This window comes from Watersipora subatra, chromosome 5 (assembly GCF_963576615.1).
Source record: "Watersipora subatra chromosome 5, tzWatSuba1.1, whole genome shotgun sequence".
NCBI classification, from domain to species: domain Eukaryota; kingdom Metazoa; phylum Bryozoa; class Gymnolaemata; order Cheilostomatida; family Watersiporidae; genus Watersipora; species Watersipora subatra.
In genome coordinates, this window is record NC_088712.1 from 23,813,345 (window position 1) to 23,825,514 (window position 12,170).

The 12,170-nt window shown below is 36.1% G+C and overlaps 1 protein-coding gene across 1 annotated transcript; it reads right to left on the reverse strand.

Moving 5' to 3' along the window:
* Positions 1–3,951: 3,951 nt before the first annotated feature.
* LOC137397211 (transcription intermediary factor 1-beta-like) lies at positions 3,952–8,725 on the reverse strand. The gene is made up of 6 exons (XM_068083498.1): positions 8,562–8,725; positions 7,947–8,100; positions 6,731–6,914; positions 5,446–5,636; positions 4,989–5,159; positions 3,952–3,987 (listed from the first exon to the last, which is right to left on the reverse strand). The coding sequence occupies exons 1-6, from the start codon at positions 8,723–8,725 to the stop codon at positions 3,952–3,954; spliced, it is 900 nt and encodes a 299-aa protein (XP_067939599.1).
* Between the last annotated feature and the right edge of the window lie 3,445 nt (positions 8,726–12,170).

Consider the following 12,170-nt stretch of genomic DNA (forward strand, 5'->3'; position numbering starts at 1 on the left):
TTTGGAATGTCATAGCAACCGCACGCTACAGACATTATATTTTCATGAATGTTGAGATCTATAGGGAAGAGAACATGGCGAACGATATGAAATGGGTCCCGATGATGTCACTTCAGCTCGAATACATAAAACAGTGAGGTCAAAGTCACATGTTGTGTCATTGAAAAGGAGCACATTGATGCACAGTAAAGGAGTTACTACCAAATTGTGTTGCACATTGAATTGATTATTTTGATCATAAAATTGATGCAAATGTATTAGTGTTAGAATAATAATCCAATGCACTCACAAAACTTTTACTGAGATGAATGAGTTAGCGTCTTTAGGGTAGACGATCCAGGCTTCTGAGCCCGAGGAGACAATTTGAGATCAATGTTACTTGTTTAGTAGCTAAATTAGATTCAAGTTAAAGCAAGTTAAGATTGATTAAAATATTATCAAAATAACATGAATATAATATAATAATATAATATCAATAAAAAAATAAACTAGTAGCCCTGCTGCTACTGTCTATGATTGACGTTTACGTTTCCGTATCGGGGCGATAGAGCTAGCCTTAGTAGACTTTTTAGTAGTCTTTTTACTTTCTGCGGCGGTTGAGCTGTGATGTATTGAGCTGACGTATTGAGCTGTGATGGCTGTTGAATAGGCGCTGGGCACACGATATCTCTTTTACTCTCATCACATAACTCTCTGATTTCTTTGAAAAGATATTGCTGACGTTCAACAGTCAGACAAGGAGGCGGAATGATTTCAGGCCACCCTGACCTGGCTGACTCTGCAGACATAAGCTGTATATCTTCACTCTCCACGCTATTGGCATGCTTTTTTACTTGAACACTGCCTGCAGCAAAACAACGATTACTGCACACACTGTCTATTAGTATTACATTTATTGTACAACATTATTGAATTTCTCTATGTTGTACTTTCAAAGCCAAAATTCAGGATGGCAAAGAACACAAAACAAAGTAGGCCTAATCTTTCCGCCAATAAGATAAACTGGTGGTAGCTCTTAATTTGGCTGATCATTTTGCTTTTTGCATGAAAAAATCCACTTCAGTCCTTTATTGGAACAAGCACATTGCCATGATCATCCATGACAAGCTGGGCACTGTTTAGGCGAGCCAAGCCAAGCCATTTACTACCTAATTAAATAAAACTCAGATTAAGTAACCAAGAACCTTTAGATAGTTTCTGTAAAAATAGCGCAAGCAAGATTTGAAAATTCTCATTTCACTAATTGACAAAATGAGAAACATACCTCACCTATATCAGAAAGAGAGGAACTCTGTTAGTTCTGTATTTCCTTTTTAGCAAGCCAAAGCAGTAATCGCAGCTGAACTTCGTGTAACCTGCGACGAGAAAATTCAGTTCAATCTCCTTGTACAGCCCGCTTGCAACGCGCCAAGCCAAGTACTGTATTACTGCGTTGTTTTTATTCTGGCCATTAAAAAGGGTTTGATATACATAATTGTATCAATACATTTTCAATACAAACATGAAACTTCAAAACATTGGTTGTTGCTTGCATACCAACAGTTGTCAGCGTGGAACAAAGCTTTCTCTTCATCAAGGCAATAGGTTTCTAGATACTGATGAATATAAGATATGACGCTGTTGGCTCCTTTTGTCGAACAAGCAGTCTCATCAATCAGATAATTCACTTGTGCAGGGAAGGTGTCACAGACCACTCCAAATAGCGCACACATCCGAGTGGTTTTGAAATAGAGTGGCCCAGGTTGCTGTGGGTTGGCAGGGTAGTGGACCTAAGAATTAAACAGAACGAAAATTTGTTGTTTTTCTATAGACATGCAAGTACATTTACTATTTATATTTTATTTTTTAAATGTATATTTTTGCTTATAAATTTGATCGTTTTTATAATTCTTAATTAGCATTTGCAATTGCTAATTGTTAAAACTCAGCAATGTTTCAACTTAAAACACTACGTTCATTGCTTTATACCTTGTAATAGTCGACTAATTAATGTTATATTTTGGGCTGCGTGTGCGTTATTGACGAAAACATGAAATAAGATTTGCGTTTTGCAACAAGCAATGTTTAAAAAAATGTTTTTGACCTACCTGCTGTGCATAATCAAAGCCATAGTGAGCAACATGAGGTCCAGTCAAAGGAGTGTTGGTACCAAGCTTCGAACCTTCTGTTAGATATTGTCGTGACGACAGGATCTCTAAACTACGACCGTTATCAGTAAAACTTGGCGGAAAATTTCCATCTAATCCATCATTCTCAAGATCTAAATCGATCTTACTGTTTCGAAAATCACTAATACTTCCTTCTCTACCCTGTAAATCTAAATAATTCACATCGACCTCCTCAAATTCTTTCCAAAAGTCACCATCAACGATAAATCAGTAAGACATTTTAAAACGCGATACATAGACTGAATAACCGGAAATGAAATATCGCTATTTTTGTTATCCTTAGCAACCACTTCAAAGTCTGCAAAACAGTCTAATAAAGCATCTTAGCTAATCATACGCCTCAGAAACTGATTCCTGACATATGATTCGCCCTAGAAAAGTCATGACCTCAAATTCCAAAAGTCTAAGCTGCATGGACCAGTTTCACTTTGAGAGCCTATTGTGCGCTATATGAAATGCCGCGTTTGTATTGAAAATGATACGCGCTGTCACATATACTCTACACAAGCACTAGTACACGTGGGTATTCTAACATATATACTCTACACAAACACTAGTACACATGGGTAATCTAACATATATACTCTACACAAGCACTGGTACACACGGGTATACAAACATATATACTCTACACAAGCACTAGTACACATGGGTAATCTAACATATATACTCTACACAAGCACTAGTACACGTGGGTATTCTAACATATATACTCTACACAATCACTAGTACACATGGGTATTCTAACATATATACTCTACACAAGCACTGGTACACAGTGGTATTCTAACATATACATGTATACTCTACGCAAGCACTGGCACACATAGGTATTCTAACATATATACTCTACACAAGCACTAGTACACATGGGTATTCTAACATATATACACTATACAAACACTAGTAGACATAGTGGTATACAAACATATATACTCTACACAAGCACTAGTACACATGGGTATTCTAACATATATACTCTACACAAGCACTAGTACACATGGGTATTCTAACATATATACTCTACACAACCACTGGTACACACGGGTATACAAACATATATACTCTACACAAGCACTAGTACACATGGGTATTCTAACATATATACTCTACACAAGCACTGGTACACAGTGCTAAACAAAACACTGTAAAACCTCTAAATGAACGCCATCGCCAATTGACTGCCACCCTGAGAGAAGGGTTAAAAAATAGACCGCCAGTCTCCAATTGAACCTCTATTTGACCGCCAACTTGGCATTATTTGATCTTTTCAAGCCCACATTATCACTTGATCAGTAGAAAAAAGTGTTCAGAAAATTGTTTTATTAATGAATGGTTTATATCAATTAACAGTTACCTAATTCTCTCGTTGTCCAAATCCAAAGCTTTTTGTTTTATGTTGTAAAAAATTTGAAAGCAACACCGTAGCAATAATCGGTCTCAGACTAACAGTAGCTCTCTGGTTAACACGGCATTTCTACTTCGAAGTAGCCTATATACATAAAAACGGCTCAAATTTATGACGGTTGATGGAACTTAGAAAGCAACGCCATAGAATTAATGTCAAACAATCTCAGGCTAATAGTAGTTCCTTGTTTAACGCGATCCTAATACTTTAAAGGATATGCATATAAAACCGGTTCGCAAGTTTTGGACCAAAGGTCATACGTTTAGCGAGCCAACTATTAGCACAGCATGAATGCTAAATGCAGCAAGTGAAAGTTTTGCTCTGCCAAAACATTGTTTGGACGCTAATACAGACTGGTTCCGCAGTGCGGAAGAATTAAAGACAGAAAAGATTGTGGATTGTATCGAACCACTACAAGATTGAACAACATCCATTGAAATCAGCAACCAAAACGCAGCTGTCCGAGCAAACAATGAAAATATTTTGGGTTTTAAAAACGTTAATTTTTGTTTCTGCATGTAATATAAGTATGGTTCGTTTATGTTACTTGTTCATGAATATATATTTGTATAATTTGATAGATCATTGTTGTATAACTTATAAATATGCAGAATTATAGCATGTTATTTAATAGCATTGTGTGGCTCTCTTAACACGGCTTGCAATGGATCAATGCTCATAACTCCATTTCTATTGCACACGAAAAGCTAGTTTTGGCTGCAAACTATATATATATATATATATATATACAACGCAAGCACTAGTACACACAGGTATTACAGAATATATACACTACACCAGCATTGGTACACCAAAATATATACACTACACATCCACTAGTACACAAAGGTATAACAAAATATATACACTACCCCAGCACTGGTACACCAAAATATATACACTACACATTCACTAGTACACAAAGGTATAACAAAATATATACACTACACAAGCACTAGTGCACCAAAAAATATACACTAGACAAGCACCAGTACACAGAGGTATACCAAGAAATATATACAACGCAAGCACTAGTACACACAGGTATACCAGAATATATACACTACCCCAGCACTGGTACACCAAAATATATACACTACACATTCACTAGTACACAAAGGTATAACAAAATATATACACTACCCCAGCACTGGTACACCAAAATATATACACTACACATTCACTAGTACACAAAGGTATAACAAAATATATACACTACACAAGCACTAGTGCACCAAAGTGTACCAAAAATATACACTAGACAAGCACCACTACACGGAGGTATACCAAGAAATATGTACTACACAAGCACTAGTATACACAGGTATACCCATGTACCCATAATACCCTCACATACACGAAATCCTGAACATTATCAAACACCTGAGGAACAATCCCAGCCAATATCTTACCGGGGGATGACTCTTAGTCCCAGTTTCTAGCAATTCCTTTTTGGTCCTCAGCCTATTCCACTGCTTGAGCAGCTCGTCTTCTATGAAGTCAGCAATTTTAGTCTGGGACTGTTGTCGGTTTTCCAGCAAACGTTTCTCTAGGGTGTCATATTTAAGTTTAACCTCATTTAGCTGTAACAGGAAATGGTAAAGGAAATAGAAATATAAATGCCAACATTCAGGAGTTGGAGTCTCTTTCTCTTGCTAAAACTAATGCTTCAATATCAGAGTAACTACTTGGATATAACATTAGGAAGAACAATATCTGTGGTAAGTTGATGGGGCCTCCTTCTATATTACCTCAAAACGTAGACTCTTTCTCATATTACAGCAAATTTCATTGTGTCACAGCAACTACTTGGGTATAACAAAGGAAAGAAGGCCGTCCGGTATCTCAACACGAATAATAATTACAAACCTGACTATCTCTAGTCTTGTGAATAAGTAGAAGCATGGCTTGTGTTTCATCATCAAAGTCTGCCTGTACTTTAGACACTTCCTTGAAGAGTTTCTCATATTCTTCATCCTTGGTTGTACTATCTTCTGTTATTATGGTGTTCAGCAGGGAGGCTGCCAGATCCTCCAGCAATAGGAAGTCATGTGGTCCGCCTGCACAAGATTACCTTGATTGTTAGTATGAAAGAAATTCATGAACCAATAATAGCAAGTGATCAGTAGAAACGTGTCCTTTGGAATCGTACTAATAATGAATAAACTAAATCAATAACAATTAATTTTTACATTGCTTCAGTCCATATCAAAGACCCTTTTTCAACTTGAAAGCTTTCCATCTTTTTCGGTAAAATTTCAAATACACCATAGAAATAATTAGTAACTAATCAACCTAATAGAAGTTGAATGTTTGATAGAAAAATTGTGGAAAGTATTGGACAGCCAAAATAAAATGTTCATTTCATCGGAAACACCAAACAGAAGGCATCTATCAGAGCAAACGATGCAAATAATAATTTAAAAAATGCTCATTTGGTTTATGAGTGTATTAGAAGTAAGACTCACTTATGTCGCTTGTTTTTTAATATGTTTGTAGTGTTTGACAGATTATTAATATTATTATTATTATTATATAACGCATGAACTTGCAGATATATAACATTTTATTTGATAGCATCTTTGTGGTTTTCTAACTAGGGTAAAATGGGTCAACACTCCTAACTTATCTTATATTGTACATAGAAAGATAGTTGTTGCTGCTAACCGTAGCAAACATAGCAACAAATGCAATGGGTTTTATGCAAAACTGTAAAATGTGGTTATATAACAGTAATATGCCCTTAAATTTAGAATGAAATAAGCAACTAAAAGCTCCAACAAATTACACAGACTATAATATCATCGGGATGTATTGTAAGCAATATATATATCAATTGGTACAGAAATTTTCCAGATTCCAAATGAATATTTATTAAGAGACTATGACAAGTTGGAGGTAAGTTAGCAAATTTATTGCCTGAAGGAGATTGCAGAATAAAAGCAAGATCCACTTCACCAATAAAAAAGGGTTAAATAATCTTCTCAAAAGTCTGACGAGCTGGAAGATGCCAGTGTTTATAACTAGCATCAGCTGTGATATGACTGCCTGTGAACTTCACTACTAATTGTTTCAATGTTTATCCAGTCTACTTCAGTATGTAAATATCATCCTGCTATCTAATGTATGTACAGGGTTTACTCAATAAACTTACCTTTCTCACATTTAGATGAATCTGCTACACATTTCATACAACTGATGGTATGACAGACTTTACATCCAAACACAAGTGGTTGATTCTCATGTTTTGTACAGATATCTGGCAGATGTTGGCTCTCCCCTGACATATACTGAGTCATAGAGACTGTATTATGATTATCTAGCAATGCATCATGGTGCTGAAATCATACAAAACATAGCTACAGTGTTATTTAAACAAGGGAAATCACGATCACAGTGATATATCTGCTGAAGTAGTTGATCTAGAAATAAAAAAGAATCAATATTTGAAAACAGGCCTTGCTCATCAACAATTACTATCTAAGAATAAGATGCAAGCTTTTAGATTTTCTACACCTGGAAGGGAAGTAGTTGGGAATCCCATGAGGTAATAAACAAGTTAAATATGATTGGTGTAAAGTACATAACAGCATGAATGTTGCTGCATCATTGAAAGCTGTCATGATACTGTACAGCAATCCATTGCAGCACGAGGCTCAGCATAATGTAGCATTATAAATAATACAATTTCTAAACTGCTAAAGAGAATGATGATCATATAGAAAATGATTGTTCTTAACGGAAGACAGGACTCCATGAGCCTCACCCTCACATGGGCCTGATTAGCGAGCAACAGTTTTAAACTGAATTTTACCTATTTGATATATTTAAGGCAAGATCTGCCTACATAAAGGCTACTGGCTGCATACTATACTTCCTGTAATATGGAATCCATGGGCATACACTGAATTTCAAATCAGCTCCCTAGCGACCACAAATCAGGATAATCTCACACAACAAGATTCACAAATTCACAAAAATGACAAATGAGAAAAGACTATATTGATAATAAACCTCTGGTGATCCAATATGCATCAGATTGTCACCTAATGCATTCAAAGTTATAACTAAGTGTAAAATGCTTAGCCTGAGCTCTGAAGCTCTAGTGCTAAATGATAAGCATCTAGAACCGGTACCCACCCTCAATTACCATAATGATATATATACGCTAAGTAAATAATTAAAGAGAGAGGCAATGCAGATGGTTGAGACAAGTGAACGACTGGACTATTATATTTATATTTAATGAATAACGGAGGTAAACAGCAGTAACTATGCTACCGTGTGAAATAAACACGCACATGACAAGCTGAACTGTGAAGCTATGAATTGTAGCAGCAACATTCAAATCAAATATATTTTTGACATACCTCAAGGTGCTCTTTACAGAATTTCCTTGAACAATCGGTGCAGTAAGATGTGGCTTGGCGTTTGTGTTGTCGTATCTTGATGCAAGTGTCACAGAGCCTTGCATCATCAACATCATAGTCGTCCAATGATTCGGGTGACATCTTATACACCTTCCTAAAAATCATTGGTTTACACGTACCATAATATAATTACATAATGAACTATTCTCAATTATATAAAGTTAATTATTAAAGACTTAAATTTCGTTGCAAGTCTACCTTTAAAGACGTGAATGGTTTGACAGTTGAGCTAATAAGCAACTAGAGACAAGATTTCCAATGGAAATTGTAGTCTGTCCAATGATGATCACTCTTTCCAGTGAATTAAATGTACACAAATCATTTCAATTAATGTACAAACATCGTTTCTTAATGGTCAATTATAAAGGTGTGTGATCGCATGGAATTAATATACTTGTCACTTAGGCCTAATATTAAAATATCTGAGAGACAACTTTAATAAGAATTGCCTTCTAGAACAATAGCAGGGCCCAATCAATTATTCTTAATAGCTTGTTCACAAGCGTATTGAATATGTACAATGTTAGCATCACAGTACCTTTGAGTATGACCTACCCGCAGCTTTGAAGCCCGCACCAGCAAATCTTGTTCTTTTCATAGTGTGATGTAAGACATGGCATACAGTGTATGTGGCCGCAAGGTAGTTGTTTAGGATCAACAATTTTTTCATTTCTCAATCCACAAAATTCACATTCAATATCAAGAGAAGCAGAAGCCATTGCTAAAATTAAATGACAAAAAAATATGATAATAAAATTTGAAAATTTCTATTGATCCTACAGAATTACACCGTAACCAATACATTATAAGATGATAACGGTATGAATGCTGTAGACCAGCTAATGCTTAATTGTTAGGAACATTATTTAGTGCCACTTATTATGTACAATACATCGGATGAAGCATTTCTAAAGCACCTAAATAAATGAAGTCATAAAGTTTACATTTAAAAATAAGATTGTTACATGCAACATTATTATTATATCATGTAAATAAAAATATCCAAGTGATGACTTGTCATTTTGTAGCTAAGAGACTCATGATTGGTTCACCACATGACAAAACAAAGTAAATGGCTTAAAAAAGCAGTCTTCAAAAATGTCAACTCCTCACTGTCTCTAGCATGAGGCTGAATTAAAATTTCAACTTCCTTGTTCATATTCTCCTACATAATACTGTTATATACCCCTAGAGCGGAAGCAGTGATGTATTGGTAAAACCAAGTTTTACCGCCAAAGATAACTTTAGTTAGCATAGTTTTATAGTATTCCTTACTATAGAACTATGCTAGATAGATATGTTGATAGAAATGTCATCATAACAAGGTTTATAATTGACACTTTTACTGCTTAAATAGCATATAAGTCGGTATCAGCTCCTAACATAGAATGTTGTAATAAAGACTAATATAGCAAAGAGAACTGCTATAATATCTTACTACACTCCGAATCACACATTGTTAACATCTTGAGATCAACAATAGTTTATCCAGATATTAACCACATATCTATGCTCTCACGCAACTCATCGCAAGTATCACCTATTACATTACGCGATCAAGCAACTTAGGATAACTTAAAGCAGAGCACACTAAAGCTAGTCATCGGTTCAGATACAATCAGTTCTATCTAATAATAATTATTTAGCAGTTTAAATGCTCTTAATATATTAAGTAAATAGGCTCCAATAGATCATATCTTCTTGATTGTGCAGTGTGAAGAATCGATCATGGTCGTACGCCAACATTGTCAGTGAGCAGAAGTTATCGTAAGTGATTGGCCTGCATTAGCACAGATTAGACATGAGCATGTGTAGCAAAATTAGCTTAAAGCACGTTTTCCTGAGTAAACAAGCTCCATTAACTGCATACAATTAAATTTAGCAGCTTAATACACAATGGAACATGATACTCACTATAAAACTATCTTAAGTGAGATAATTACGATATACAGTATACACTACTGTTCGCGAACTAGGAAGCTACCGGTGTGCCGCTCCCTTCTGCGCGCGCATTTCACTGCGCACTCGCAATATCCGGCAAAATTTGTTTCGTTTGCGCGCTTAGTAACATTAACGAAGCGTTGTAAAATCTGTCAAGCAGAAACAGATGGGGCAACTTAAATGTTGATATTTGAAAAGAGCAGACAACTACAAATTTAAAAATATCGCAAATCAAACCGAGTACTTTTTGAATAGAAGATGCGTTGTATGAAAATCAAGGGAGGTATTGTTTACCCGTTGATATTTTCTGAACGTCACGTTATGAAAAACGCTGTAAGGTGAGCAGTGCACAGTCTCGCCTCCCATAATATCCAGGTAAAGATATCTGCTACACAGGAAACGCCTAATAATGAAAACAAAAAAATGTAGTGGAGTCGAAACAATCTTTAGTATTGCTCTAGCAAACTTCAGGGCTTACGTGTAGCTGCTCTACTTTTAAGCAGGATTCTTCTAGAAGATCCTACAACCGAGCTTAAATAGGGAAAAATCTGGTTCCTATCAAAAAAGTCCTGCGATCCCGGTGCACGGAATACTGTATATACGGTAGAAGAATTCATTACCCTAAAAGTCCCACAACAACCCGCGTAATCTCTCTCACTCCAATCCTGTGTGTAATTGACATAGGAAATGATAAATAACCGTAATTTTTCCAGAATAGTGTGTCATCTTTATTTTGCTACTAGCCCGAGGTGAGATAAGTAGTTAGTGAGTGGAGATTTGTTGTAAAATAATAAACCAACACCAAGTCTGGCTTGCATACAGGATAGACCAATAAACCATCCACAGAATTAGAGCAGAAAGTTCAGCAACAATTGTTATTGAGCTTGGTGCTTTTCTTCTGTGATAGGTATGTCCTCCTGAGTGGTCTTATTGTTTACTAGGCATATTTATAAGTGAGAATTTTTATATTACGAAACATTTACGTCAAAATCCCAAACACCCACCCTCTTTTTTCTTGTTAATATTATCGCTTGTTGTGTGACAGACTGATTGTGGTGACAAACCTTCGATCATGACTGTGTAGACTTATTAGGACTAAAGGTTAACGTAAATCTCAGTCAATCAATAATCAGTACAGGCCCTGGCAAAAGTGAGTGCAATGTAAAAGTAATTATATCTTGCACAACATTACCCACTTTAAACGACTGCATCTGTACCTTTTTTATCTGTCAGCATCACTCTTTAGATCAATATTGCATTTGCCAGTAGATATGCAATAAGCTTTGACGTTTGTTGGTTGTAGTCTGAGCTAAATGCTGGTATTATTTCCTAAACTAATGTTACAGTACCCATTCTGTTTGTTCACAGCTTGAACACGGTTGTTACTCCATTACCATGTAGGCATGTACACAGTAGGCTACATACGCTCAGTACTTTAGATAGTCTTCAAGCATACATAGAAGAATATGAGCTGAGACACACAATGAAACATGTGGTCGCACAGCAAGACAGGAGCTTCACTGCTTCACTCAATGCCGGTACGAATCATTGAATCCTTGAAAGATTACGCAATATATATATATATATATATATATATATATATATTTATATATATATAAAAATAAAAAAAAATTGTTTCCTCACCCCGGATACCCCGTATGGGTGGTAAATTCTGCTCTAACTCGGGTCTCCTACCAGAGACCTGGGAGTTTGAGCACTCGTCTCAAGATCTTAGCTGTTCCCAATAGCGCACTTTTCTGCAACTCACCTGAGTTGATTGTTGTTGGTATTTGGGCAAGCCACATTTTATGCGCCGGTGTTATTGCGCCCAGTGCCCCAATCACTACTGGAATTACGGTTGTTCTTACATTCCAGCATTTTTCAATTTCTTCTCCAAGAGGGAGATATTTTTCTACCTTTTCTTTTTCTTTGCTGGCTATATTGTAGTCATTGGGTACTGCTATATCTATTATAGTAGCCCTCTTGTTCTCCTTGTCTACCACCACTATATCTGGTTGGTTTGCTAGGACATGCTTGTCAGTTTGGATGTAGAAGTCCCAGAGGATCTTAGCGCGGTCATTTTCATTGACCTTACCAGGAGCTTCCCACCAGTGTTGTGGTTTATTAAGGCCATACTCATCACATAGACTTCTATACACAATACCTGCGACATGATTATGCTGCTCAGTGTATGCGTTCCCTACTAGCTGTCTGCATCCACTG

What these genes read in the sequence shown, in the direction of transcription:
- LOC137397211 (XM_068083498.1), bottom strand. Translation starts at nt 8,725, where the DNA reads ATGGCTTCTGCTTCTCTTGATATTGAATGTGAATTTTGTGGATTGAGA. An exon ending in TTCATCTAAATGTGAGAAAG is followed by an intron (nt 5,637 to 6,730) that starts GTAAGTTTATTG and finishes AATCTTGTGCAG; the next exon opens with GCGGACCACATGACTTCCTA. An exon ending in ACAAGACTAGAGATAGTCAG is followed by an intron (nt 5,160 to 5,445) that starts GTTTGTAATTAT and finishes TTCCTGTTACAG; the next exon opens with CTAAATGAGGTTAAACTTAA.